The sequence below is a fragment of the Diorhabda carinulata genome, chromosome 3 (genome assembly GCF_026250575.1).
Source record: "Diorhabda carinulata isolate Delta chromosome 3, icDioCari1.1, whole genome shotgun sequence".
NCBI classification, from domain to species: Eukaryota; Metazoa; Arthropoda; class Insecta; order Coleoptera; family Chrysomelidae; genus Diorhabda; species Diorhabda carinulata.
This window is the reverse complement of record NC_079462.1, coordinates 35,301,279-35,327,174: the sequence shown is the minus strand read 5'-3', so window position 1 is coordinate 35,327,174 and position 25,896 is coordinate 35,301,279. Positions and strand designations below refer to the sequence as shown.

General features: G+C 30.8%; 4 protein-coding genes across 4 annotated transcripts; 2 read left to right on the top strand and 2 right to left on the bottom strand.

The window, feature by feature from the left end:
* Positions 1-164: 164 nt before the first annotated feature.
* LOC130892073 (PR domain zinc finger protein 10-like) lies at positions 165-8,941 on the top strand. Its single transcript, XM_057797300.1, has 12 exons — positions 165-199; positions 456-617; positions 673-1,078; positions 1,964-2,275; positions 3,032-3,127; positions 3,183-3,344; positions 3,418-3,548; positions 3,612-3,943; positions 5,094-5,346; positions 6,249-6,837; positions 6,901-7,533; positions 8,269-8,941. The coding sequence occupies exons 2-12, from the start codon at positions 489-491 to the stop codon at positions 8,286-8,288; spliced, it is 3,063 nt and encodes a 1,020-aa protein (XP_057653283.1). The 5' UTR covers positions 165-199; positions 456-488; the 3' UTR covers positions 8,289-8,941.
* A 1,446-nt stretch (positions 8,942-10,387) lies between these two features.
* Positions 10,388-12,326, bottom strand: LOC130892087 (probable rRNA-processing protein EBP2 homolog). Its single transcript, XM_057797321.1, has 4 exons — positions 12,182-12,326; positions 12,044-12,127; positions 11,693-11,985; positions 10,388-11,644 (listed from the first exon to the last, which is right to left on the bottom strand). Exons 1-4 carry the CDS (start codon positions 12,221-12,223, stop codon positions 11,116-11,118), a joined length of 948 nt encoding a protein of 315 aa, XP_057653304.1. The 5' UTR covers positions 12,224-12,326; the 3' UTR covers positions 10,388-11,115.
* Positions 12,327-12,558: 232 nt separating this feature from the next.
* LOC130892084 (ribosome biogenesis protein BRX1 homolog) lies at positions 12,559-14,248 on the top strand. Its single transcript, XM_057797317.1, has 4 exons — positions 12,559-12,735; positions 12,788-13,064; positions 13,122-13,405; positions 13,742-14,248. The coding sequence occupies exons 1-4, from the start codon at positions 12,631-12,633 to the stop codon at positions 14,207-14,209; spliced, it is 1,134 nt and encodes a 377-aa protein (XP_057653300.1). The 5' UTR covers positions 12,559-12,630; the 3' UTR covers positions 14,210-14,248.
* Positions 14,249-14,884: 636 nt separating this feature from the next.
* On the bottom strand, positions 14,885-25,722 carry LOC130892076 (choline transporter-like 1). Its single transcript, XM_057797304.1, has 10 exons — positions 25,541-25,722; positions 24,632-25,002; positions 24,386-24,552; positions 24,101-24,330; positions 22,792-22,959; positions 22,575-22,734; positions 21,242-21,524; positions 18,951-19,113; positions 18,676-18,897; positions 14,885-17,743 (listed from the first exon to the last, which is right to left on the bottom strand). The coding sequence occupies exons 1-10, from the start codon at positions 25,643-25,645 to the stop codon at positions 17,615-17,617; spliced, it is 1,998 nt and encodes a 665-aa protein (XP_057653287.1). The 5' UTR covers positions 25,646-25,722; the 3' UTR covers positions 14,885-17,614.
* Positions 25,723-25,896: the final 174 nt, after the last annotated feature.

The window sequence follows — 25,896 nt, the reverse complement described above, 5'->3', positions numbered from 1 at the left end:
TTTACTTTCAGTCTCTGAAGAGGATAACTTGGTTATCGTAACGCGCGTCAGACAGTGTAATTGTGAGTGTTGGTGTAAACAGTGTATTCAGTACAAACGGTCGTTCATATTAACCGGTCTTAAAAAGAGAACTTGCGAAAAAATGTTAAAAACTCAAATTTGGCAGTTGACATATAACAAGAAGATGGAGTCTGACAAGGTGAGATAGGTGTATAATAATATTTTGGAAATTTTTAATTTTTAAAAACCAGTAGTGAATAGAATTGATAACATAAAATAGAGATTAAGCATAAATTGATTATCAATTTTAAAAAATGAAATATCCTTATTACTTTTGTTGTATCATTGATTGAATCTTTAGGATTCTGTGTATATTCCAGATATTCATATTTTTAAATTGTGTTGAGAATTTAAAAAAAATAAACTAACAATTCAGTAGTATAATTTGTTTCCAGATATGTTTGTTTATGTAACACAAATAAATCACAATGGACACTATTATTGAAGGGCCCCAAGATGAAAAGGGTCAACTACAAGACATTAGTATTATTGATACTACTGGTTGGACTTCGCAAGCAGAACAAATTGTCAACAATTCAACACTTCTATATATAGCAGTAAATCTTTTTTTTAAATATAATTATCGAATATCTTATTTAAATTACTTTTTAGGTTGAATATGTTAAAGATTACAAAGTTGTCGATCCAAATACACCAGTAACTTCTCAAAATGAAGTTTATTCAGAATTTGATTCTCATGTGAGTCCTCTTGATCCTAACATGGGTTCTGTAGCTAATTACAGCCCTGTTTATAATGATTCCCCAGCGGAGTATAACCCAGTAGTAATTCACCAACTTGTAACTCAAGATGGTGCTGTACAAAACGAACAGTTCATTAGTAGCTTGAATACTTCTTCAATTGACACCATACCTACAGTTTTATGTAATAATGACGTTAGAGGAGTCAGTAGCGATTATCTACAAATGGTTAATTCAAATGAAACTAATATCGTAACTACTTCTAATAGCGAAACATTGGAACAAAAGGTAGAACTTTTAATAACTGACGAAACAACAGGTATGTCCAAATTGTATTTTAGAACAAATTTTTATATTGGTATTTGTATGTTCTTCTACAGTCTTGTTCCACAATTATGGGATTTCTCATTATTTTTGATAGCTCTCATACAAGATACTAGTTACAAGATAATAATTTAAGTTTGTTTATATAATATGTAATTAATTATGTTTATTTAAAATGTTCATGGTAAAAAAACTGAATACTAAATTGTTTTTTCTTAATAAAATCTTGAGTATTGGCTTCAAAATGATATAAAATATTGTAATGTTTCTTGTTCTCACAATTCAACAATATGTTATAATCAGCAACTACCCTTTTTATGTGTTTTTACAAAAGTGCTAGTTAGGGACAACTGACCCTTATAAAAGGTTATCTACCTGACCCACTACTACCAGTTAGCAATTAAGCATCAGCCAAAACACATCTCCCTTAACAATAAACAAGAAGTCTATCAGAAACTGAACACAACAAGTGGTGAAGCTGCTCAAGCAGTCACCCTATTGCATTAAGTCCAGAGTCAACAAGAAGTGGCCAGTGCACTGAACATGAGTCAGTCTGCTGGTGTTATCAAGAGACTGGTAACTTTGAACTTGTATTTTTTTACTGTTCAAAATTATAGCCCTTTTTCATTGTTTAGGATTCTTTTTCGTTTGATATTTTTTCTTTACCATAAAAATAACTCAATAACAACATAGAACACTAAAACTAATGGCTTTAAGATGCTAAAATCGGAAATAGAATGGAAGTGAAGTTAAAGTCATTGAAGTAGGCATTAAAAGTAAAAGTGATAATATTGTGCAATTTGCTGAACTAGTATAAAATAGTATAAGAACTGTTTTTGAAATATGTTACTCATCTGTGTTATATTATTTGGGTTTACAGGAATATCTTATAGCGTCGATGCACAAGAATTATTGGTGGAGCCTTGTCTACAAGACGAACATCAACTTTTAGAATCCTTGGCACCAGATCCGATATTGGAATCAGATCTCCTGACGCTCGACGATAGAACATTGAAATCAGAATTAAATGATAATTTGGATGTATGCCCCAATGATATTGCAACAGTTAATACCGAAGCTGTGAATAATTATATTAATAATTTATCTGAAGCAAATGAATCTCCTAGACTTAATTCTTATAAAATGGTAACTAGACCAAAGAGAAATGGTGTGGACTCTGAAGATAACATATGTAAGTATAATGGAAATTATTTGCTTATTATATGAATTGGGATTTGTAATTTTTTTACAAAAATCAATAATAATTGCATTATTGAAAAATTAATACAGTAACTTAGCTGGTTTGAAAGCTTTAATAGTCTCTCAAGAATATCTACGACTGGTTGGTCTATTTAAACATTTTAATACCAAAACATAGCTGTAAATTCCTGATTGATCTTAACATCAGTTAACACATTCTCAAAAGTTCTAGAAAATAAAAAAACAAAATAAATTAATAGACTTTCATAGAAATTATACAAAAGTAGGAATGTAAATAAGCCACTTGCAATACAAACTGATATAAAAACAAATTCCGGTTCCAACGTGAAGATGAGTTACATGAGGATACAGCCAAGTTTAGTTCTGTCATAATCTAAAATAATTTTTAGCCATGGCACTATTAGTAACTTGGTTATATCAACTTTGAACTGCTAATTTTTGATTTTGTCATTTTTGGTTGTAAGCCCACAATATATGAAAAGTTGGAATATTTAGAATCACATCTAGTGCAGTATTTTCTCACGTGTGTACATATGTAGACTTTGAGGTCATAGTTATACTGACACGCGTTTCGATAACAAGTTTTCTTTTTCAGAGACTTAAGTTAAACGGTTTAACTTCAGTCTTTGAATATGATATCGAAACACAGGTTAGGGGCAGTGTAATTGTGAGTGGTAATATAAACATTATGGAAAATGGATGATGTAACATTAAATTTATTTTTCAGTATCTTGTGTTTATAGTATCATAGACAAACCTATTTTGACAAGAGCCAGAGCATCTCTTCCTGAATCATATTTAGTTCTAGGCAAGGCAACCGAAGGTAAATATTAAAATTTTAGGTTACATTTGAATAATATAATAAATTTTTTTTCTAGAAGATGCAGTTTTTGCGAAAAAAGTTATTCCAAAAAGAACACAGTTCGGTCCTCTTGAAGGCGTTCTTGTACCAGCTGATATATCTAAATTAGAAGAAGATAAATTGGTATTTTTTATAGAAATTGATGGAGGGCTTTATAAGATAGATACGAATGATGAAAGTAAGTAAATTTTAGTATACCAGGTGTCAAATATTACTCTGAATATCAGCTTTTATTCAAACATATATTTTAGATAATTCGAATTGGATGATGTTTGTAAGGCAGGCGACGACTTTTGAAGAACAAAATTTAATTATAACACAAGAAAATAATTGTATTTATTTCACCTCAACTACTACAATTATGCCAAAGCAAGAATTAAAGGTAATTATACCTTTAATACGTTATCAAAACCTCTATTGAATTTTTTTTAATAAATTGTTGAAGGTTTGGTACAGTAGCCTGTACGCGCAATATTATGATCTACCTACATTTCAACCTATAAAGGAGCTTTCTTGGCATTGTTACGAATGTCCAACAAAATTTGAAACTTCCGAAGAATTACAAATCCATCTTGATACACACGATACAGTAAAAGACGAAAATATCAAACCCAGAAAAAAGAAATATTTCCATAAAAAGATCCAAAACGACACTGTTGAATGTCAGATTTGTCACGAGATGTTTTTCCAATACAATTACAATTTTTTGAAACTCCACATCAATCAAAAACATCAACTACCAAAAGGAACAGTAGAGGAATATTTTACTATAGTAAAGTAAGTATAAAGTACAACAATGCTGAAATAACATCGTTTCTTGTCTTTTAATTTATTTATTCAAAACTAATTTTATTTTGTCTAATGAATTCGTTGTCCACAAAGTTTTAGGAATGTTTTAAAAAAATAATTCAATATTTGTTTCTTTGTTAAACCAAATTCCGTATCGTTTTATTTTTAGCTAGTAATAAATTTGACTACAGAAGTAAAGCAAATGTAACATACAACCACTCACCTTCTTTTGATCCAGAGACGTTATTTTCTTCTTCTGGTAGTAACTTTTATTGGAAAGTAATAACAGCATAAACGAAAAAGGAGATATCAAAGATTGCTTTCAAATATTCAACTATACCCCTTGTCCATGTATGACGAGTTGACAAATCCTATATTAAACAATATGTAATACTTATATCAAAAAAAAGAACAACCACCGTCTGATGCCTTTAGTCATATTCATTGCCAATATCATTTTTGAGTCTATTAACATCATCAGCGACCATCAATACCATTTTCATAAACATAGATCAAGCAGAGATCTCCTGGTCTATGTCACCAGCTTAAACACTGAAGCTCTAGACAAATATGAGCAATTGTACTCGAAGGATTTTGACAGGGTTCGGCATGTCAACCTTCTAAATAAATTAAGATAGTACAGTTTGTCGTCCTCACTTACCGACTGGCTTAGTATTTTCCTCAAAGACCGATCCATCTAGCTCGCTATCGAAGGTTTGAGGTCAACGTTAGTTTTCCCCAAGGACATAGTCACGTGACCAAATTAGCAAAGACAATTTAATATAAAGTTGGAGCCCTTTTTAAGACCAAAAAGCTATATACATATACTCCACAACGGCTTCTAATTCTTGATTCTGCTCGGCTTCCAATCATACCCTAATGATACTAGAATCAATACAGAAGATCCACACGTTTAGTTTAACCTCTATGGTTATGGTCATTTGGGTGGAGGTTCAATTGGTGTTATTGATTTGGTTTTCCTTGTAACGATTTTTTTAAATTATATAAGTGGCAAGTTCATTTATTCTGTAGTCCTATATTTTTAATTATATACATTCTTAGAATATATATCTAAGGTGTAATATATAATAATATTTCCTCGAATTCGATTTGTCTTGATGAATATTTATTGTTTCAGCAATTTTAAATGTGACAAATGCACTAGTACTTTCAGATCTGAAAGTTTATTGAAAATTCACAGTTACAAACATAATCCCGATACATCTGAAGAACAAACGAACCATGTATGTCCGGATTGTCAAAAAAAATTTCCTGGTCAATCTCAATTAGTGTTGCACGTCATGCAACACGCCATATTAATCAAACCGCAACCAAAAAAGTACAAGTGTTCAATTTGTTACAGTATATTTTCGAAACCCGAACGATTACAGGTATTATAATTTTTATTTTAGTAGAATTAACGAAAAAGAATCTTTTTGATACTTTAAAGTAAATGAATTGCAATGAAACAAATATATTAGTTGGGCTTATGTACCCAACTACATTTTATCATAAGTTTTTGATTTCATATATTTTTTATACTTGTTTGTCTATTTCTTTTTATTACTTGTCTTATCTATTTTTGATCTTACTTATCTGTTACCTTTTTTAGCTCATCTCCAGATCAGTCCTCTTTTCCATTCCCATTTGAGTCTACTTCTTTTCTTCTTTTTGTTTGTTTCAGTTTCCCTTACCTGTTCTGTCCTCCTTCAATCTCACTATGTGTCCAAACCATCTCAACTATTGTTTAAGTGTCTTTTCCAATTTATTTATTAGTATATTTTCAAAACCTTCGTTTATACGTATAAAAAAATTTTACATTATCGTTGTTGTGAGAGAATCATAGCTAGTCCGACCCTGCTGTTTATTTATATTACTAACAAATGTTCCATAACATGGCAACGTAAACAAACTGCAGGGTCGAACTTACATCGATGATACAACTTCAAATTAATCTCTTATATTTGATTCGTCATTCCTATTGAATAAAATTATTATTGTTTTTAATTTTCCAAAGTGCCTTTTTCAATTTTTTTATCAGTATATTCTCAAAATCTTACTTTATCCGTATAAAAAAATTTTACATTATCGTTGTTGTGAGAGAATCCGAGCTAGTCCGACCCTGCTGTTTATTTATATTATCAACACCATAACACGGCAACGTAAACAAACTGCAGGGTCGGACTTACTCACATCCACTGTTATTAATTTCTGTTGAATTATTTGTGTATTGTTACTTGATTTGATTAATAAACAGTTATTTTATAGAAAGTAAATATTTTAAATGTTTCAGAAACACATGGTTGTTCATGGTTCGGACGATAACAAACCTCTACAATGTAAAACGTGCAATAAAAGATTCTTAACTAATTCGGCTTTATCTTGTCATTTGAAAACTCATTTTATTGGAAAGAAAGCTTTCGAATGTCCGATATGTAAAGAAACGTTCGACCACGTGTTAAAACTAAAACTGCACGTTCCCAGTCATTGTCAAAATAATTCTTTCACATGTCCCCATTGCAATAAAATTTTTAAAAAGTACAGTATTATAAGGAAACACATAAGGGCATTCCATTGCGAAAGGATTCACGAATGTACGAATTGTACCAAAGTTTTTCCCACATTGGATAAATTGAGGATGCATTTGCTTAAACATTCCGATCACAGAGAATTTTTGTGCGCTAATTGCGGAAAACAATTCAAAAGGAAAGACAAATTAAAGGAGCATTGTAAAAGGATTCATTCCGAGGAGAGGGAGAATACTATTCCGCAAGATAAAAATACAAAGCAAATTAAAAAGTGTATGCCAAAAGTTGAACCTACAGATTTTCACAGATTTATATATAAATGTCATAGTTGTATGGTTGGATTTAAACGAAGAGGTAAGTCAATACTATAACACATCTGTTTCTTTTAGACATAAATCTGTCTATTATATTTTTCAGGAATGCTTGTAAACCACTTAGCTAAGAGACATCCGGACATTAGACCTGAATCGGTTCCAGAGCTTAATTTACCAATTTTGCAAACTACCCGTGATTATTATTGCCAGTATTGCGAGAAAGTTTACAAGAGTAGCTCTAAGAGAAAAGCGCATATTTTGAAAAATCATCCCGGCGCAGCGTTACCTCCGAGCAATAGAAAACAAGGTTCCCTTCAAGAAGTTTCTGGTCTTCCCAATCCCACTTTTTCCCAAACGGTCGGTAGTATCACCACCAGACCTCAAAATTGTAAATGGTGTCACAAGCAGTACGCGAGTAAGGCAAAATTATTACAACACCAAAGAAAAAAACATCGTGAACTACTAATCAGTGAGGAAGTTAAAGATATTCCTCAAAATAATAACGGAATTGAATTAATGAACGAGAAAATTGATCAAAAAAGAGACGATAATGATGCCGTTACAGAATTCGATAAAGTTGTAGAAAATATGATTAGCGGTGAGCTGGATTACAATTTGGAAGAAGAAGGAGAGTATTGTCATTTAGCTATCAATGAAAATGAGAGTTTTATTGAAACTAACGAATTGGAAAATCCAAATTCTCACTTATACCGTTTATTGACAACAGCCAACAATGGTAAGTGAAGATATTTTATAAAAATATTCATTAGTACTATAAACATGGAATTATGTATGTGTTTGTACTTTATTATTAGTTTCCTTTCCCTCATTTCATCTCATTTATGAACGTTGGTAATTATTTATTATGCCACCTATTAAGTTGTTTTAAACACCTACAGCTTTGGGCTCTAACAAACCCCTGTATCTGTTCCGGCTTCAAAAATATTAAATATTTGTTTGTATAGGCTACTTGTTGGAAGCTTTCAGTAACAAAGCATTCTGGAACCAAGCAAACTGTTTCTCCTCCTTAAGTGCTTCTTTTAAAAAAGCTAGTGAAGAAATTTAGGTTGGTTGTATTAAGATTCACATAATTTTTGAATCTAGTGGGGAGCATGAAGGCTGCGGACTGATAAAAGTCATACACTTCAGTATGACCATTCCAATGATCCTATCATTGCCACATGCTTCTTTTGTCAGCTTTAAGAGGGCTCAGGATTCTGATAGCTTTTGCCAAGTTTATTTCCTCAGATCTTTCGATAATTAAAATTTGTGCTTGTAAGTTGATCTAAATGATCCAGAGCTAGCTTCCATGGTGGTTTTGCAATTATATCAAATGCCATCAGTCATATAACAAATTCCAAAGCATTCTAGTACAACTCCTGTAGTGGAATAAAAAAAACCTCCAAATGGTAGTAGTAATAGAAGAAAGTAGAGTTCCATATTTTTTATTAACTTTGATTATAATTTTTAGGAATGTTACCACCTCGTTGAAAAGATTGAACTCGGTGTAAATGGGAATTATTCTGTGGCTCATTGTCATGAGTATTTCATTCAAGTTCCGAGTGATTTTGTCTGCAATTCCGACCGTAGGATGGACCCTGCGCGTTTACATCAACAGAATTAAGAAGGATACGGTTGATCTTTTAAGAAATATTTAAAGAAGTATTAGATTTTATTGGTAATAAATTGTCAGTTTGTTATATGAAAAAGAGAAAAATAAGTCTGACTTAACTAAAATTGTGAAATGTAGATAATCGATTCGATTCAATTTCCAAATACTTTCATATTGCTTATTGATATTACCTATTTGGAATTGGAAATGTGTGTGAATTTAAATAAATTGCAGTTGCCTTTTTCTCTCCAGATATATTTTTCCTTTAAAAATTAGATTCCCCACTAAATTCCGTTTCTATATATTCTTAAGCTCTCCAATTCAATTAAATATACAAAAAATTTACTTAGTACCATTTATTCCATGTCCACTTTTCCTTGGTCATTTGAACTACTAACGTTACTTTTGTAACTTGTGACTATAGGTAATAGATTTGAAATATATATATATATATTTCTAATATAATACTTTTCTTCCGGAGTTGAAATTTCTGGAACCGTCTGTGAAATCCATACGGAACACACTGTTTACACCAACCCTCTTAGTACTTTTGTTCCTGGCTGATTTTTCAATATTTTATCGTTTCCATGTGTGGATAAGGTTATGATAAACTACATACTCAATCCACTTGAAAATTTATTTTCGTTGTCTGTTATCAGTACTTTTGAATATTGAATTTGCACCATATAGTGAAAACTATAGATAAAGTAGCAATTAGTGATTATAGTCGTTTTCCAATTACACAATTTGAGCACCCAATCGACCACCCTTAATTTTTTTTATCATATTGATGACTTTTTAATATATTTTTTAAATACTGAGATGTCTGTCCTATGTTACAATCATTATTTAATATATATTATCACTCCTTTGGTTTTTAGGTGTTTAGATTTGAGTTTAATGAAATATATTGATTATGTATTGTGTCTTTTATGACTCATAGTGTTTCAACAGTTGTTGTGAAAGTCCTTTTACATATAATAAGGAAAAATGTTTTATGTTTAGTTTTTTAATTGATTACATTATCTAGGATTCAGGATCTGGCAGTTGGATAGCTTTATCAGCTATTTATGATCTTTTTTGTGACATAGGATGACATGAATTTATGTTGGAATACCTAAGTTGGTTCAATTTACCAGTCTATTGTTATTGTTAAATTTATATTTCAATTTTAATTTATTTTATTTAACTAATTTTCTATATCAAAAGTGACCTTTACCTTTTTTGGTAAAATGTTTTTTGACCTATTGCAGCTGGTAGAAAATTCTATCAAGTTTTCTTTTTTTAGAACCCAGCATTCAGTGCCTTTATGCATCTGATCTAAATATGCTATTTTGGTATTGATTTTTCATTAATTTCCTTTGAGTACAAGCTCTATTCGTTAACTTGTTGATGTGATTAAATTCTTTTAATTAGGGTATAAAAAATAGGGCGAATTGTGTGTATGTCCTACCTTCACATTTTTTCTTTCAAGTTATCGAAATTAAAATATTAATTGTTAATTCTACCATCACTAATCACCAATTCCAAACTAAGTGGTTTAGGGTACAATGGTGTTTAACGGTACTTCACTAGGAACTTTTCATTTAATTATGGGTGTTATTAATAAAACTTCATTATTCACTCGAATGCTTCATATTAATAATTATCAACCTCTATTTAACAGTACAATTCAAAACTTAAGATGAGTGGGCGTAGATGCCTCAAAATCAATTGAATAATTTTTCAAAAAACCATGTGTGCTCTGTTTGGGTTATCTTAAAAGACTTTACACTTCAGCCCTTGAAACTTGTATAAGTTTTGTTATGTTGAAGATAAAAGAGGATGTAATACTTTTGGAAAACAGTGTATATTAAATTAAAAATTTGGAAATTCAATTTATAAAATGAGTGTCACAAAAATAAATAGAATTTAATTGAAGATGTACAATTTCCTGGGAATAAAGGTGGATAACTCATAATTTTAAAAAATCAGTAAGTTAATAAGCAATATGGAGTTTTATTGAATACAGTCTTAAAATTATGAACAATGCTATTATTACTAAATATATACTTTTTCTGCTATTAAAATATCGTTTTATTTCTACCTCGAAAATAAATACAGAGTGAGTCACAAAACATAGTCCAACCGAATAATTTGCAGTATAAATTAGATTTCAAGAAAATGCTCGTTTTTTGTTTTAAGGTATTTTAACTATACTTACTTGAGGCTATTATTAACCCCCTTCTCCAAATCATTACAATCGTTCATAATTACATAGATATCAAAATCTATCACTTACTAAGTTCATTGTTTGTATGTATATATAGATTTGGGGTCTCTTATACATTGTGAGAGAAAGAAATTATTGAGTCCCCCTTTCTTGCTGCTATACAGGCGAACCCAGTGTTTTCAGTACTAATTTCATTACTAAAGCTACCTCTCAATTTATTTGAGTTACCTCAGAGTTATTGAAATAAGAAATACTCTTGGCAAAAATGAAATCTGAGGAGAAATATAGGACATTAATCAAAATTATTTTTAGTTTGCTTTTAAAACCCTATTTTGAATATTTTTCATCAAATTTCCTCCAATAGTAGTTGAAATGTTTTTTATTTAGTAATTTATCCGTTAATTTTACTGGGGAGAGTGATATGTACAAGAAAGACATGAAAACAGTTGTATAAAAAAATCAAACTACAAAAAAAAATTTATTCAATGTATAAATTATTTTTTCCCTTTCGCCTTCATTTGTATCCTCCTATTCTTACCCATCCTTTGTTTACCTCCCGATTTCCCTTTACCTCCAGATTTTTGTTTACTTCCTTTACCTTTATTACTAAATTTCCTTTCCTTTCCCGGTTTTCCAGGATTTGTAAATTCACTTATGTCTCCTGCACTATCTCTTGTATTTCTCTTCATTCCTCTCTTTTTGCCACCAAATCCAAACTTCTTATCTTTCATCTTTTTCTTTTCAGCCAACTTCTTAGCTGATAATTTACCTTTACCGTCGAGGAATTCCAGATCTTTAGATAAACCTTTTCTAACTTTTTTAACTTGGGCGAGCATTTCTTTCTTTTCTTGTGATCTCTGTAATTTTGTTTGAACTTGAAGCATTTTTCCTTCTTTTCTTTGCTGTCTAAGTTGCTTCACGTGTTCGCTCCTCTTTTGCTGTTGTTGTTTTTTCATTAAATGTTCTCTAATTTTTTGCATATGTTCATCAGTTTTTGCCATTTCCGCAAAATAATCATCAGGTCTGAAATTAATAAAATTAAAATACAAAATGAAAAAAAATTATGGTTACCTTTTAGTAGGGAGACCCATTTGTTTTAATTTAGGTATAGCTTCCAAAGTACACGCCTGTGCTTGCCTATGAAACATCATCTCTCTTTTAAAATCATTTAAAACTGGATCTTCCTTTGGTGAAAACTGAGGTAATTTCTTGTTGTTTCTCAATTCATTGCTTCTCTTTTCTTCTTGTGTTAACATTTCAGCGACTAGTTCTGGAGCTAGCGGTGCTTCTGCATTTATACAATCTAGCCTTTCTATCCATGCTAAATCGAGTTTAATTTCTTCGAGTTTTTGTTTTAAGCCGCTCTAAAAATAATAAAAATGTTACCATAAAATTTATACTGATCAATTTCCAAGAGCTTACTATATTGTTGACGAATTGTTTAGGAGCCTGTTCTACTTTATTGAAACCTGGCTTGAGACGGCCCTCAGCAAAAGCTTGTTGAAGCTACAATATAAATATACAATAAATTATGAACATGAGTAAAAACACTATAAATACCTCTAAATCGCTATCACTTAACTCAGAATCACTAGAACTCATATTGATGGTAATTTTTATCCAATAAAATATTCTTAATTCATGTGCTTTTAAACTAAATAAATGCACGATAGAAATATGAGTTATAAATGTTCGAAATCTTCTTCTTTTTGAAATGCAAACATAAAAAGTAGCTAGCAACGTTTCCATAGTTGAAACATTATATAAAAAGTGATTAAGAATCCCAAATTAATATCAAAAATTATTTTTTAATATCGAGTAATTAAACTGCAAACCTAATTATTTCAACAATAAATTAATTTGAATTTCTCGAGTAACCCATTGATTAAGTAAATAAATTATTTCAATACATATAAAAGAAGATTTTGTCACAACAAAATTTCTAGGTTATAAATTATACTCGAATATTCAATTATTATTGAAGACCCACGTGTAGTATAGTTAACAGTATGGGAAAGGTACAGAAAAGCAAAAGAAAAATTCCATTAACTGAACCAGAAGCCCAGGTATTGCCTCCTCCAGTGAGAAAGTCTGAGGAACCATTAGAAAAAAAGGTTTGTGAATATTAATGTATAAATTACAACGTATTAAAATATACAATTTCAGCGAAAATGGATAAATAAACAAAGGGTGTTAATTTTTGCATCTCGAGGTATTAATCATAGAGATCGCCATCTAATGGAAGATCTTAAAAAATTAATGCCCCATCATAAACCAGAATCAAAAATGGAACGCTCAAAAACGTTATCTGTAATAAACGAAATGTGCGAAATGAAAAATTGTAATAAAGCTATTCTATTCGAAGGTAGAAAGAAAAGAGATTTGTACATGTGGATTTCCAATGTACCTAATGGACCAAGTGTAAAATTTTTAATTGAAAATGGTAATTAATAATTTCCTTGCTCAAGAAAACCTTTAATAATTTTTTATTTATTTTCAGTTTATACTATGGAAGAACTTAAATTAACAGGTAATTGCCTTAGGGGCTCTAGGCCACTATTAAGTTTTGATCCAGTTTTTACTGAAAAACCACACTATGCTTTGTTGAAAGAAATCTTCACACAAACATTTGGGGTTCCCAAACACCACCCAAAGAGTCAACCGTTTTTTGATCACGTTTACACATTTACAATCTTAGATAATAGGATATGGTTCAGAAATTTCCAGATACTATCAGAAGATGGCGCTTTAGCAGAAGTTGGACCTAGATTTGTATTTAACCCAGTAAGCCATTACATAATATTTCAATAATGAGCAGGCATTAATGATTGTGATGTGAATGTATTTGGTACTACAATTTCATCTATAAATATCTCTATTACTATTTCTTCTATATCTAGAATGTAAAACAAAAAATGGAGATTGAATCCTAAAATACTTCTTTGTAGAATGCCAGTTTCTGAAATATATGATGTCGAAATTGTACAACAAAAGAGGTGTTCTGATTTTTTGAATTGCAACTTTGTTTTAACTTTTGTATATTTTCTCAATTTTACAATATTTTTGTTATAACCCAAGTTTTAATGAAAAAATTTTAACAATTTCTTTTTTTTTGTTTAGGTGAAAATATTTTCGGGTAGTTTTAGTGGAGTGGCTCTATGGGAAAATTCAAATTACGTTAGTCCGGCAAAGTATAGAAATCAAATAAAACTTTCTGCTAAAAATAAATACGTGAATAGGATTCAACAGAAAGTACATGCAGCAGCAACTCGCCCTACAGATAGCTACAAATTAAAACCTCTAGATGATATATTTCAAGAAGATGTATTAGAAAAAGTAGAGGAATATGAAAAGGAAAAAATGACAAGTGAAAATACAGATGGTGTATCCAAAAAGAACAAAGTTAAAAATGTAAAAATTGGAGCTAAACAAAAAGAGAAAAGTATAAAAGAAGTTAATAAAACAGTTCAATTAATTAAAAAGAAAAAACCTATTGAAAAGGCTAAAAATAAAATAGACAAGAAAGGAAAAGCTGGAAAAAAGATTAAAGTGAAAATTAATGGTTTTCTCAAATCTAGTAAATCTTAGGTGTATACACAATATTTCAAAAATAAAGCTTTAGTTATATTTTCTTTTTTTTTATTATATATATATATATATATATATATATATATATATATATATATATATGGGTAATTTCCTTTAGACTAATGAAGAATAGTCAGGGCTCTTTTGCCTCATTACACATTTTATAAAAACATGCAGTTTATATCAAAGTTTGGATGTACTGAACACAAGGTCAACGCGATAAATACATAACAGATACTGTCAGATGCGCGTTTTGATAACAAAGGCAGCGTTTTCAAAAACTGATCGTAAACTGAAATTTTTTTGGAGAAAATTTTTGTATTTGGTCGAAAATAGATAAATCATAAAGATAAATGGGTTACAAAATCGAATATATTGACAGAACAAATTGCTACACTGAGATAAATTTTTCTAAATATTGTAGATACGTTGTTTGAAAAATAATTGAAGGTATAGACCAAATTTAGGGATTTTGTCTTATGTTATAATTGGAAATTAAGTATTTTATAGTTCTTCGCCCCTAGGTTACACATTGAAAATTTTTGTTGTTCCGTCACCATCTAAAAATTTTGAGCCCAAACTGATAATTATTCTTGGTTATTAGGTGTCTGGTAATGTTGACAGTAAGTAATAAAATTCCTCTGTTAGCTAAATTAAAGGATATGAAATAAAAAATACACTTAAATAAATTTTTAATAGGCAATTTGTTAATTTATAACAAATAGAAATAGTTTGTATCAGTTGACATTTTCTTACCAATTCTAAACATTTGACAATAATATAAATCAGTGATTCCCAAAGTGATCCAGGTAAACCCCTAGAGGTCTACGGAAAGCTCGATAAAAGTGTTCTAAAAGTACCACATTTAGATCAATGGTTCCCAAAGTGGTCCAGAGATCAAGGGGATAGAAACAACAGGAATCTATACAATCATTAGATGGCAAGCTCGACAGGAGTCTACATAAATTTCCATCGATAGATCAGTGGTCCAGGTAAAGTTCCAGAGATCCAGGGGAAAGACCCTAGGAGGTCCACGAAAAGCTCGATGGGAGTCCACACAAATTTCTATCGCTAGATGACTAATTGCCAAAGTGGCCCAAAAGCTTGACAGAAGCCTAGATAGATCAGGGAATGCCAAAGTGGTACAGATGAACTTCAAGAGATACAGAAGGTAGACACGACGACGAGTGTTTAGACAATTTTCTATGGTACAGGTTAATCCTTAGAGGTCCACAGAAGGCTCGACAGGGATCTACACACATTTATATTGCTAGATCAATAATTCCCAAATTGGTCCAAATAAACTCCAAGAGATTCAAGGGGTCTACACAAAATTTCATCATTAGACCAGGGATTTCCAAAGTAGTCCAAATGAACTTTTCCATTTTTAGATATTAGATTTATTTGTTAATGAGCTTTGATATGGGTGAAATGTAATAGCAGTATGTCCATTGAAGCCAGAAATATTGTTCACAAGGAAAAAGAGTTCGAGAACCACTGGTATAACATTTGTTTAGTTAATTCAGACAGAATAGGTAATTCAAGCATAAAATATCTATTAAATAATATATATAGCTGTATAAAAATATAACAAAGTAGCAATTTTATAAAAAAATCGACATATTTTATTCTAGATTGTAAAATATTTTTGAGCAGTCTGTTGCGTTTTGAGTGAATAGTCTAAAATTATGATTATACATCAAATACAATATGAAGGACGGAAAGTAAAAGAAAGTATTAAACAATTAACATCGATAGCTAAACATTTTACGATTGTGCTTCTATAAAAGCATCGATAAACGATACATATAAGGCTAAAAACAGTTCTTGTACATTCCACATGAATAATACAACATCCAAATTGGTGATCTCAATGTTAAACTTTGTTTAACACATTAATCAACAACAAATTCAACTATTGTGTCAACTTCAAAAAGTTCGGTATTAGGATGTTCTTATATTGGTCTTAGCGATATTCCTACTGAACACACTGTTTACACTACCACTACACCAACATCTACAATTACACTGTCTGATCCACGTTTCGTCCTCTGTCCCTGAAGACGATAACTTGGTTATCGAAACGCGCGTCGGACAGTGTAATTGTGAGTATTGGTGCAGTGGTAGAATAAATAGTGTGTTCATTGTTACTTTAGATTAAAACAAGTCACCTTATTTTGTTATAGAAAAAAATGTAGCAAATAAATTAAACGTTATTGAAACTGACACAACAGATGGAAATATATTTAAAATGGCAGTGCAGTATCTTGTTTATATGGTGTTTATAGAAACATTTTTTTAAACAATATTTTGTGGTAGTGGACTTGTATAATAAAGAAATACTTTACACATAGATTCCAAACAAATTCATTTTTACGCTTACTTACAATAATGTACAGGGTATAAATATTTTGATTACTTCGTTACAATTAAATCATATTCTGTCGTCTCCGACTTTCAGTTATACTTTAAATGTATCCCAAATCAATTTTTAGGTAAAAACCCTATTTTAGATAATTGTATCTAAAGGATTCCGTTTCTTTTAGTTATTTCGACAGTTGTGTCCAATTCTTGGGATTCAAGAGTCATGAGGGTTGCGTTTTTACCCTCAGTGACGCGATCGCCATCTAGCGGTCTGATACGACAGCTGGGCGTCGGTGTGCTGTATCGGTGATGCGTTTTTAGTAAGCAAAACGTGGTGATCATAGCACCATATCTTTGTCTTTCAATACAAACCTTGCCGATCATTATTACACGGATTTTCAGACGTTGAGGAAATGTAAGGTTGGAAGTGAGAAAACTTTTAAACTCTTGTTTCCTCATATTATTTACATTTTTATGATATTGTAAAAAGTTTTTGCACTTTATATCCGATGCAATCGACGATGATCATGAACAAGAAATCATCAACAACAGGCGTTGAGAAAACAAAAAGTTATTCGTTCTAAAAAAAAATTTTATATTATCTCACCTATTTTTAAAATTGTTTTTTCGGTTCTATAGAAAACATGATCGTTTTTGTTATTTTCATCATTAAATTTACTTCCCAATTTTTTTTCATTTTCCTTTGGAGTTACCGTATTAATTTTTTTTATTAAACTGTTTCTTTGTACATCACAAGGTTAACCAAAAGTACTACTTCATAGAAATTGTATGATTTTTTTTGTTTTTGTTGATAAAACTTTTTTAAACAAGTCAACTATAAATCGAATATCGGAAAAATTTTATGACAACCAGTAGAAGAATGTCTCTTTAACAATGACCTGTAAAATAGAGCAATCTTGGTTTAAGCTAAAGTTCAAATTATAGTTTTATCGTAGGTTGTAAAATTGGCCCAAAGTCATGGGTAACTCATAGTGGTATACCCTGTATATAATGTAAATGTGAATGTCCACTTATTATAAATTAATTATTTAAGTGTCCTGTTTCTGTATTTTGATTGCCATTTGTAGTCACTCCGAGATTTTGCATTTTTATACCTTCGGGTGCTTCTCCGCTTTGACACATACATAAATAAACCGTATCCAGAACCATCTAAAATAAGAAAACATTTATATTAGTGTATACAGAAATGTTATTTTTTGAAAAAATCGAATTCACGTTTCTACAAACCAGAAAAATTAGTAATTGTTGTAATTGTACACCAGGCACTCATTCCTCATCAACTTTTAAACATTTTAAATCTGCAGAGTCTGAAAAATTGTATAAAAAGTTATTTGAAAAACTAAAAAAGATTCCAAGGCTAATCTGTATAGATAATACAGGAGCAAAGTCAACTTGCTCCCCCGCAGCCTCAGAGGCACTACTGAACCTGCCTCCTCTTCACTTCATAATTAAGGAAAAGGCATTCAGCGACGTCTACAGTCTAAACCAGACAGTAAAACTAAAGCCAGAAAATTTGACAAGTCACCAAAGGATTCTAGGCATTGGGCAAAGATATTCAATGTGGAAATTAACTACCTCTAGAAACATCACTCACTATTTTTTAGGTCGAGGTCAATAAAAAGCCCATCTACATTCTCCCAGATAACCAAGCGGCCTTGAAGGTCCTAAAAGCACTATCTGACAAAAACAAAGTAACCCTAACGTGGTTTCCAGGCCATCAGTCTTGTCAAAAAGAAGCAACGACTATATACTTAGGACCAGAGCCTTACTATGGTCTCATGAGATATCACATCAATAAGGAACTGAAAGGATCATATGGAATGTTACTAAAGAAACCGTCCAATACTAGGTCAGTCCAGAAGATTCATAACATATTATCTAAAAGGTCTGAGGAACAATGAATCACAAACAAAAAGGGATTTAGAATATTGTACGGTACAATGAACTGTTATATATTTCCTTTAATTTATGTAATAAAGTTGTGTCAGCTCTATTTTATTATAATTGTTGTCGTTATCAACCGAAAACTGGAACGAGTACAAGGCGAATAATAACATTAAGATATCTTGATAGCATCTTACCTCGTATAACGATAGAATGCAGTGCGCGACAAAAAATGAGAAAACGCATACAACTAATGTAGGTGCTGCGTAAAACGTCAAAGCTGCGTCTCTTCTGAACAACGCTAAACCGACGCATCCTGTTAGAGCCGTTACGAAACATTTACCCAAAAACAAAATGAAATCTCCCAAACTGTTTATAGTCGCTACTTGTAGTGCGTGCGTAGTTAATACTTCAAAAGCCTATAAAAATAAAATTATTTAATGATAGTTTATCGAAAATTAATTCAACCTACTGTTCCAGCAGCTTTGCAAAAATGCGAACCGTCTATAGCGGTAACAGTGTAAGCGTTATGATTCAAATAACGAATAAATTTTTCCAAACAATAAAAACAACAAATGCAACATCTCAAACCACAAGTTGCGCATTCGTTTCCTTTGTCTTTTCCTCTGTTCCATCTAAAATTTTAGTAAAATACCGGTACAGATTAATACAAATCGACTAGTGGAATAGGGCATGTGACAATTCATTATTTGTCAACCACTTTATGGACGTTTTAGTTGCGGGAATGTGGTAATCAAACACCAAAGATTACTATTTCTAATATTATATTTTAAAGATTTCCAATACTTATGTGTTCAACATGGACGACTGAAATTATCAATTATCAAACTAATACGATTCAAAAATCATTTACAGGTAACATAATAAGTAGTTTGTTGTCGATTCTTGTTACTATTCAAATAGTTGTAAATTTTTATTGGTCAGATTATGAACGACATTAGATTATGTTAGGTTAGATCGTTAACGAATGAAGTTCACTTTTATAGGTTAAGTAAAGTTATTTTATTACTGATGACGTTGAATTTTATATAGAATTCGTTTTTCCAAAACAAGGTTATAGATTTATATTCCATAAAATGATCTCCATAGAAAACGTGTGATGCAAACGAACATCTCTCAGGATATAATTTGTCATTTTTGTTCGATTCACGATAGAATGTGGCAATCAAACACCGAAGTGTACTATTCTTAATATATATCCCAAACTTTCGAATAACTATGTAATTGTGATTCAAAAAAATGAAAATAGATACGATGATTGAAGTTTTTGCCAACTAGTTTATGAACGTTATTGTAGTGGGATGTTGTGTAATTTCAGTCCCAAACGAAGAATACATAAGTATTCGAAAGATCGGAAATATATAAGAGTTAGTATACTTTGGTGTTTGATTTCGCCACAATCCCACAAAACTATGCCTTGAATTATAATACATATTTTATGAAAATTTGAATTCATTCGTTTTAAAAAACGACAATAATACTTTGTATCTGTATATAGTTGTATAACCCTTATTTTTGTAGCGGTTGGCGGTTCTACTAATGACATTTTCAAGTGCTGTCATCTTGACTTTTTATTTTTACTTCATGTATTCTGATTTACCTGTAATTTGAATTTATTTTGTCTAGTAAATAAAAACTAAACTGATTAGAACATGAAAATCACATCAAATCCTTTTTCCGAGGTGAATCAATCCCCATTGTTTATTTATTTCACTTAACTTCACTTTATTTCACCTTAATCTTTTCTTTCCAACGATTCCCATTCTACTCAGGTTCTGTTCTACTTATTTTAATCACTTTCTCCCTACATTTACTATCTTCTGGATCAAATTTTAGCTACTGCGGCTTCGCAAGTTCTCAGCAAATGCACTAATCATTTTATTCTTTGTTTTTTTTGTTCTTTTAATTACATTTTACTCTCCAAGTTCCTCGTTCCTTCCTTATTATCTTTCTTTCCACTATTCTCAACTCCTCTTCTTCTCTTTTCGTCATTGTCATTTCATCATGTCTTGTACATATCCATTAGTACATTTAAAGTCAAGTTTTTAAATTTTCAGTTTAAAATTCCCGCTAAAACGTTCAATACCAATATGGCGGTGCACTGACGTCAGTATATAGTAAGTATGTAAACAGTTTACGGTATTCTTTAGCGTTAAGCACATATTAATGTGTGTTGCTTGACAGATAGTTTGGGAAGATCTCTAATAAGGGCTCTTCCATAAGGAATAGGATGGTACACTTTCGTTAACCCCACATAATACAATTTTGCGACGTCATAAATTACAGTAAGCGAGTAGACAACCTATGAAAGCTTTGGTTTTGGTGATATTGACAAAAACAGTTCTGTACATAGCGTTTTATATGGTATCTGGTATTATATGAGTTAATTGAGTTTATTGTAGGATCAATTACAAGACATCAGGTCGATCTTGTGTTGTTTTTAGTGTAAATCCGAATTTTGAAATTGTAACAAAACTGAAATTTACATGAAAGAAACCACATTATGTTATTTGTTTACTATAAAGTAATGTAATGTCATGTAATTTGTGACGTTTGACAGATTTGATTAAGTAAACTGTCTTATTCTTAGTAGAAAAGTCGTTGGATTTTTCATACTTCACATGGAACGCGGTACAGTCGATGATGACAGTCTCTGAAGACGATAACTTCCAGAATTTCAAATTAAATTGTCAAATACCCTATTGTGGCATAAAGAACAAATTAATTTTGATTGGTACTTACTTTTCGTGAAGATACATAAGTATCAATCGGGGAATCTTGAATATCGTAATGATTAACGAACCTAAAGCAACAGTACCGAGATGGTATTTGATCAATTTTCCTGTAGCGTAACAACAATGACTGTCGTCTTTATATTTGTGCCTGTAAAACCAATGGGCGACAGAACCGGCTATCACCATCTGTTGACATGCCATTATAAATTCGGAAGTCCATATTAAACCGATAAAGTACACCCACCACATACCTCTTACCCAGGAAGCATCTACATATTCTACCACCGAAACTAAAGAAATAAAATAAATCGATAAAAATCGTGGTCCCTTCGTTGGAGCTTTAAATATTGACATATAAGCAACTCTTTGTTTATAATCGTTCAAAATTTATTTGTTAAGCATCAAACAAGGTTCATATATTTATTTTTTGATAATCTACACAAAAAAACATTTATAACCTAAAAAATTTCAGGTTATGTTTAAAGGTCATTATCCCCAACTATTTTCCTTATAGGCTTGTATAACCAATTGACACAAACAGTAGAAGCTGAATAAATAAAAAGACAAAATTTAAAGGAATTTCATGAAGTATTGCTTCAAATACGTTGGCTGGTTGAAGCCACATAAATTTACTGTACAACAATTGGGAATGGTTGCTAAAATGATGACGTAGTCACTACCCATATAGGCTAAAATGTATTTGTGTGTGCCCTACTAACCGGATTCATGAAATTTTAGGCTTGTCCCAGGAGATATGCTTTTTATTATAATCAGTCACTACTCACCTATCAACAATCTCACTAATCCTCAAGGAACATGTTGACATATATCAAAACTTAACTACTAACCCCCGTAAACCGAAACAACCACATGGGAATTGGTTAATAACTTGGCTGAACACATTCCTGTTTTTGTTTGGCAAATTTTTGTACAAATATTTTTTATTTACTTTGTTTTTTTGTATAAAGAAAAAAAAATAATAAAATTTCATTCCATTACTTATAAAAAAGTTGTTAATGAATGAATGACTATATTTATATAAACTAATATTTTTATTCCAGTGCCTTTTTTCGTAAATTTACCATGAAAACGAAGATTTAAAAAATTTTTCAATTCGAAATTACTAAATTTATAAAATTACTTTCCAAATGAATAAATTTTTCTTAAAAAAAAAAATAAATTCTGTGTGTTTACTATTACATAATATAATGTATGGACACCTATACTAATAATAGTTGTACCAGGTGATTTGATACAAAATTAGATGCATTAAATAAAATTCTAATCAATTATTAATATCCATAAACATTAACTAATTATTGTTATCAATTAAAACTTACTCTTTACTTTATCGGCAAACGTTTCCAAGTTCATTTCCTTTTTTGGATTACCCTGTGTAGGATAAACTAGTCTCGAGGCTTGAATTGCAGTATGAGTAGAATTATTAATAGCAGGTACAACTTCATTCTTTTCGGGAAAAGATGCCGTGGCTAAACAGAGCTGTAAAAAAATACTGTAATCGAATAAAATTCAAATATATATTTTTTAATTACTTACCACAACAAAAAGCCAAAACATAAAGAACAATACTAAAATGGAAAAGGTTAATATTGGTTGAAAGAACAGTTGCGGAAGGTGCATTAGACATTTTGAAGTTTCTTGGAATAGATCTGCTAAAAAATCCACTTGCTTCCTCATGAAAATTATGATAATTAATATCACAATCTGGAAAAGGAACTTTATTATAACGATTCAAGTCGTTGGCCAAATATATACAGTGAATGAATATTTATAGCAGCTATTCTCATGTGCGAAGGCAAACAGTGATAAATTTGAGCCCATTCCGGCTTGTATGCTGCAATAACCATTTCAACAGGATCTCATTTGCAGGGTTTGTGCGTAACTATAGATCTTGGACAACACATTAATAAGTTAAGTTTTGTCTCAAATCTCTGGACATCTGATATATTGTTATATTAGATTATTTGGCTAGTGGTTTTGGCTTTCCAGCCCCTCTGTGTTCATACCTAACAAGATTTTTTATGAATAACTTTGCATCTCATGGTATTGCCTCCCATAAAGTGTAGATACTTCTCAAAGTGTTAGCTGAACTCTTTTGAGGTACCTAAGCCTTTTACTGATGTGGACAGGACATTCGCAGAGTAGATACTCTGCTGTCTCTATAGTTTGCTCACAAAATCTGAAGTTGTCGACCTCTGCCTTACCTATAATCTCGGGCGTTGGTATTTGAAGGGGAAGAGGCCTGTCAAAAAAACCGACCACCAGGTTAATGTCGCTTTTGGACTGTATAGACATGGAGTGTTACCCCAAAAAGACTTCGTCTGTTCCTTTAGCTATCTGTTCATCTCATGAAACCACAGCAGGGCTCTGACTCAAAATATGAAGTTATAGACAAAACCGTCTGCTTCCTTATTACCTGGTATACCCCAGCGGACTGTTAGCTAGTCTATGTCCACCATGCTATGTATTCAGTTCATTTAGTTTGTCACTTTTTTCTAGTATTATCAATTTGGCAGGTGGTATGAACCATTTGAAATTCAAAATTGTTAAAAGTTGAGGAACCTAATAAATAAATAAATAACAAAACCGAATCTTATAATTCACTATTCATTCACGAGTTTTTAGTCTTCCTGTCTATCCACATATTCATTACTTACAAAATTTAATACTGTGCCAACTTTAAAAAGGCCATGACATAGCAAATGAAGTCCAATCGGAAAGAAGTCTGCCAGAAAATTTTGTATTTATTCAATGTTTAAATAAATATATTTTTTAAGTACCTATTTTTATTGTTTTCAACAAAATAATTGACCACATTTTTTTATTATTTGCAATTTTGACTTACCATAATTATAGTAGCAATGATGGAATACCAAAGAAAAGCAGTTTCATTTCTCACAGACTCCGAAAGCAGCATAAACTTGGCAGTTTTGTTAAGGTGATATTTAATATCAAAATAAGTGTACCATAAAAAAGCTGTACCGCCTAGTCCAGCAATAGTGAAGCCTATCATGATGATGTAAGATACTAGGTGTGCCAAACAATGTAAAATACCAATGGTAAGTAGCGATATAACTACAAAATAGCATTACTAAAGATATACTACTTAAAAAAAATATAAATGTTATACCAAGGGATAAGAAAGTTAATCCTAAGATTTCTTTCCAAGTACTGTAAAGATCCCCTAAAACTTGTTCAACTACACTCCAACTGTTGAGGAGACCATAAAAGTTACTAACAATTGCTTCTGTAACTTCTGTTACCTGTTTTGGAATGCAGCGATTCAGTACAGGAGTACTTAAAAGAAAAAATGTAAAATTATACTATATACAATAAGATAATTTTCATCAAACAACTATGTGCGAAAAACACTTACCTTTCATAAACAGGTAAATTGGGACAGGGTCCAAAAGAACCAAACAAAAATTCAGATTGTTGATTTTTCAAATCAGCATAATTAAAATCATATCTACAATAGTTAATTCCTTGAAGGTGATAATTATTAAAATCAGTTGCAGTATTTAATTTTGATGTTGGGCATTTTTCCACACAAATCTTGAGAGATTGTTTCAATTCATTAATATTATAAAATAGCAAGTAAGGTTTGTTAGTGGTGTCAATGCCACTAAGAGGCATGTTTCCAATAGGTTTATTGCGATGGGTACCGCATGTATTTCCAAATGAATCATATCCATTAATAATACGTAAAGGATTACCGTAGACAAAAGAGAAAGCAGCAATAATAATCTAAAATATTCCAATTTATCAGAATTAAAACATCGTTAAATATGAGTTAAATTTTGATCACTAAATATTTTATATTTGATTTATCTTCTATTTCTACTATATGCTTTCGATGGCATTTTTAAAATAATGTAATAACACTGATTTAATAAGGATATTGTTGATTACGTCATAATAATAATTACATCAATAAAATTCACCTACTCTAATTTGCATTATTTTTAGACTAATAAAAATTGCTAGGAGACACCAGAAAACTTCAATATATAAAAATCAATGCTTAATACGCCCATCCTAATAAGAGATCTAACAGACTTATAAAGTAGCAAAAAGTTAAAAAAACATTTTATGAAAATAATTAACAAACACCTACTAGTTCGGAGCTTCAATAAACTTTAATTGAAGAATAATTAATGAGTCACTAATTAAAACAATACTTATTTAAACTGTTTAGAATCTATTTGAAACGTATCAAGTAATACTTAAATTGAATATTGCTTATTATACATAATTAACTATAATATAAATAAATTGACCTTACCATTAAAAACCAGAAAAGAATAAATAAACACAACCAAAAAACATCGGTACATTTTCTTTCAGAAACCTCTGTTCTATTTTCTTCCCTAGACCCGCAGCAACCCATGATTTAAATAGAAATGACAACAAACTTGTTTATTGATATTTGGATAAACTCTCAAACTTCACATTAATATAATTGACGTTTTGACATATTGACAAGCTTATCTTAGGCATTTATTCACGCTTCAAATTTTAAATTATTTGTAACTTTAAAAATGACAATTGATTGATTAGCGTATTAAACCTGACAAATTAGAAACAACATAACATGTTTGTGTTTGAAATTTATGAAATTATGAAATAAGAATCAAAATT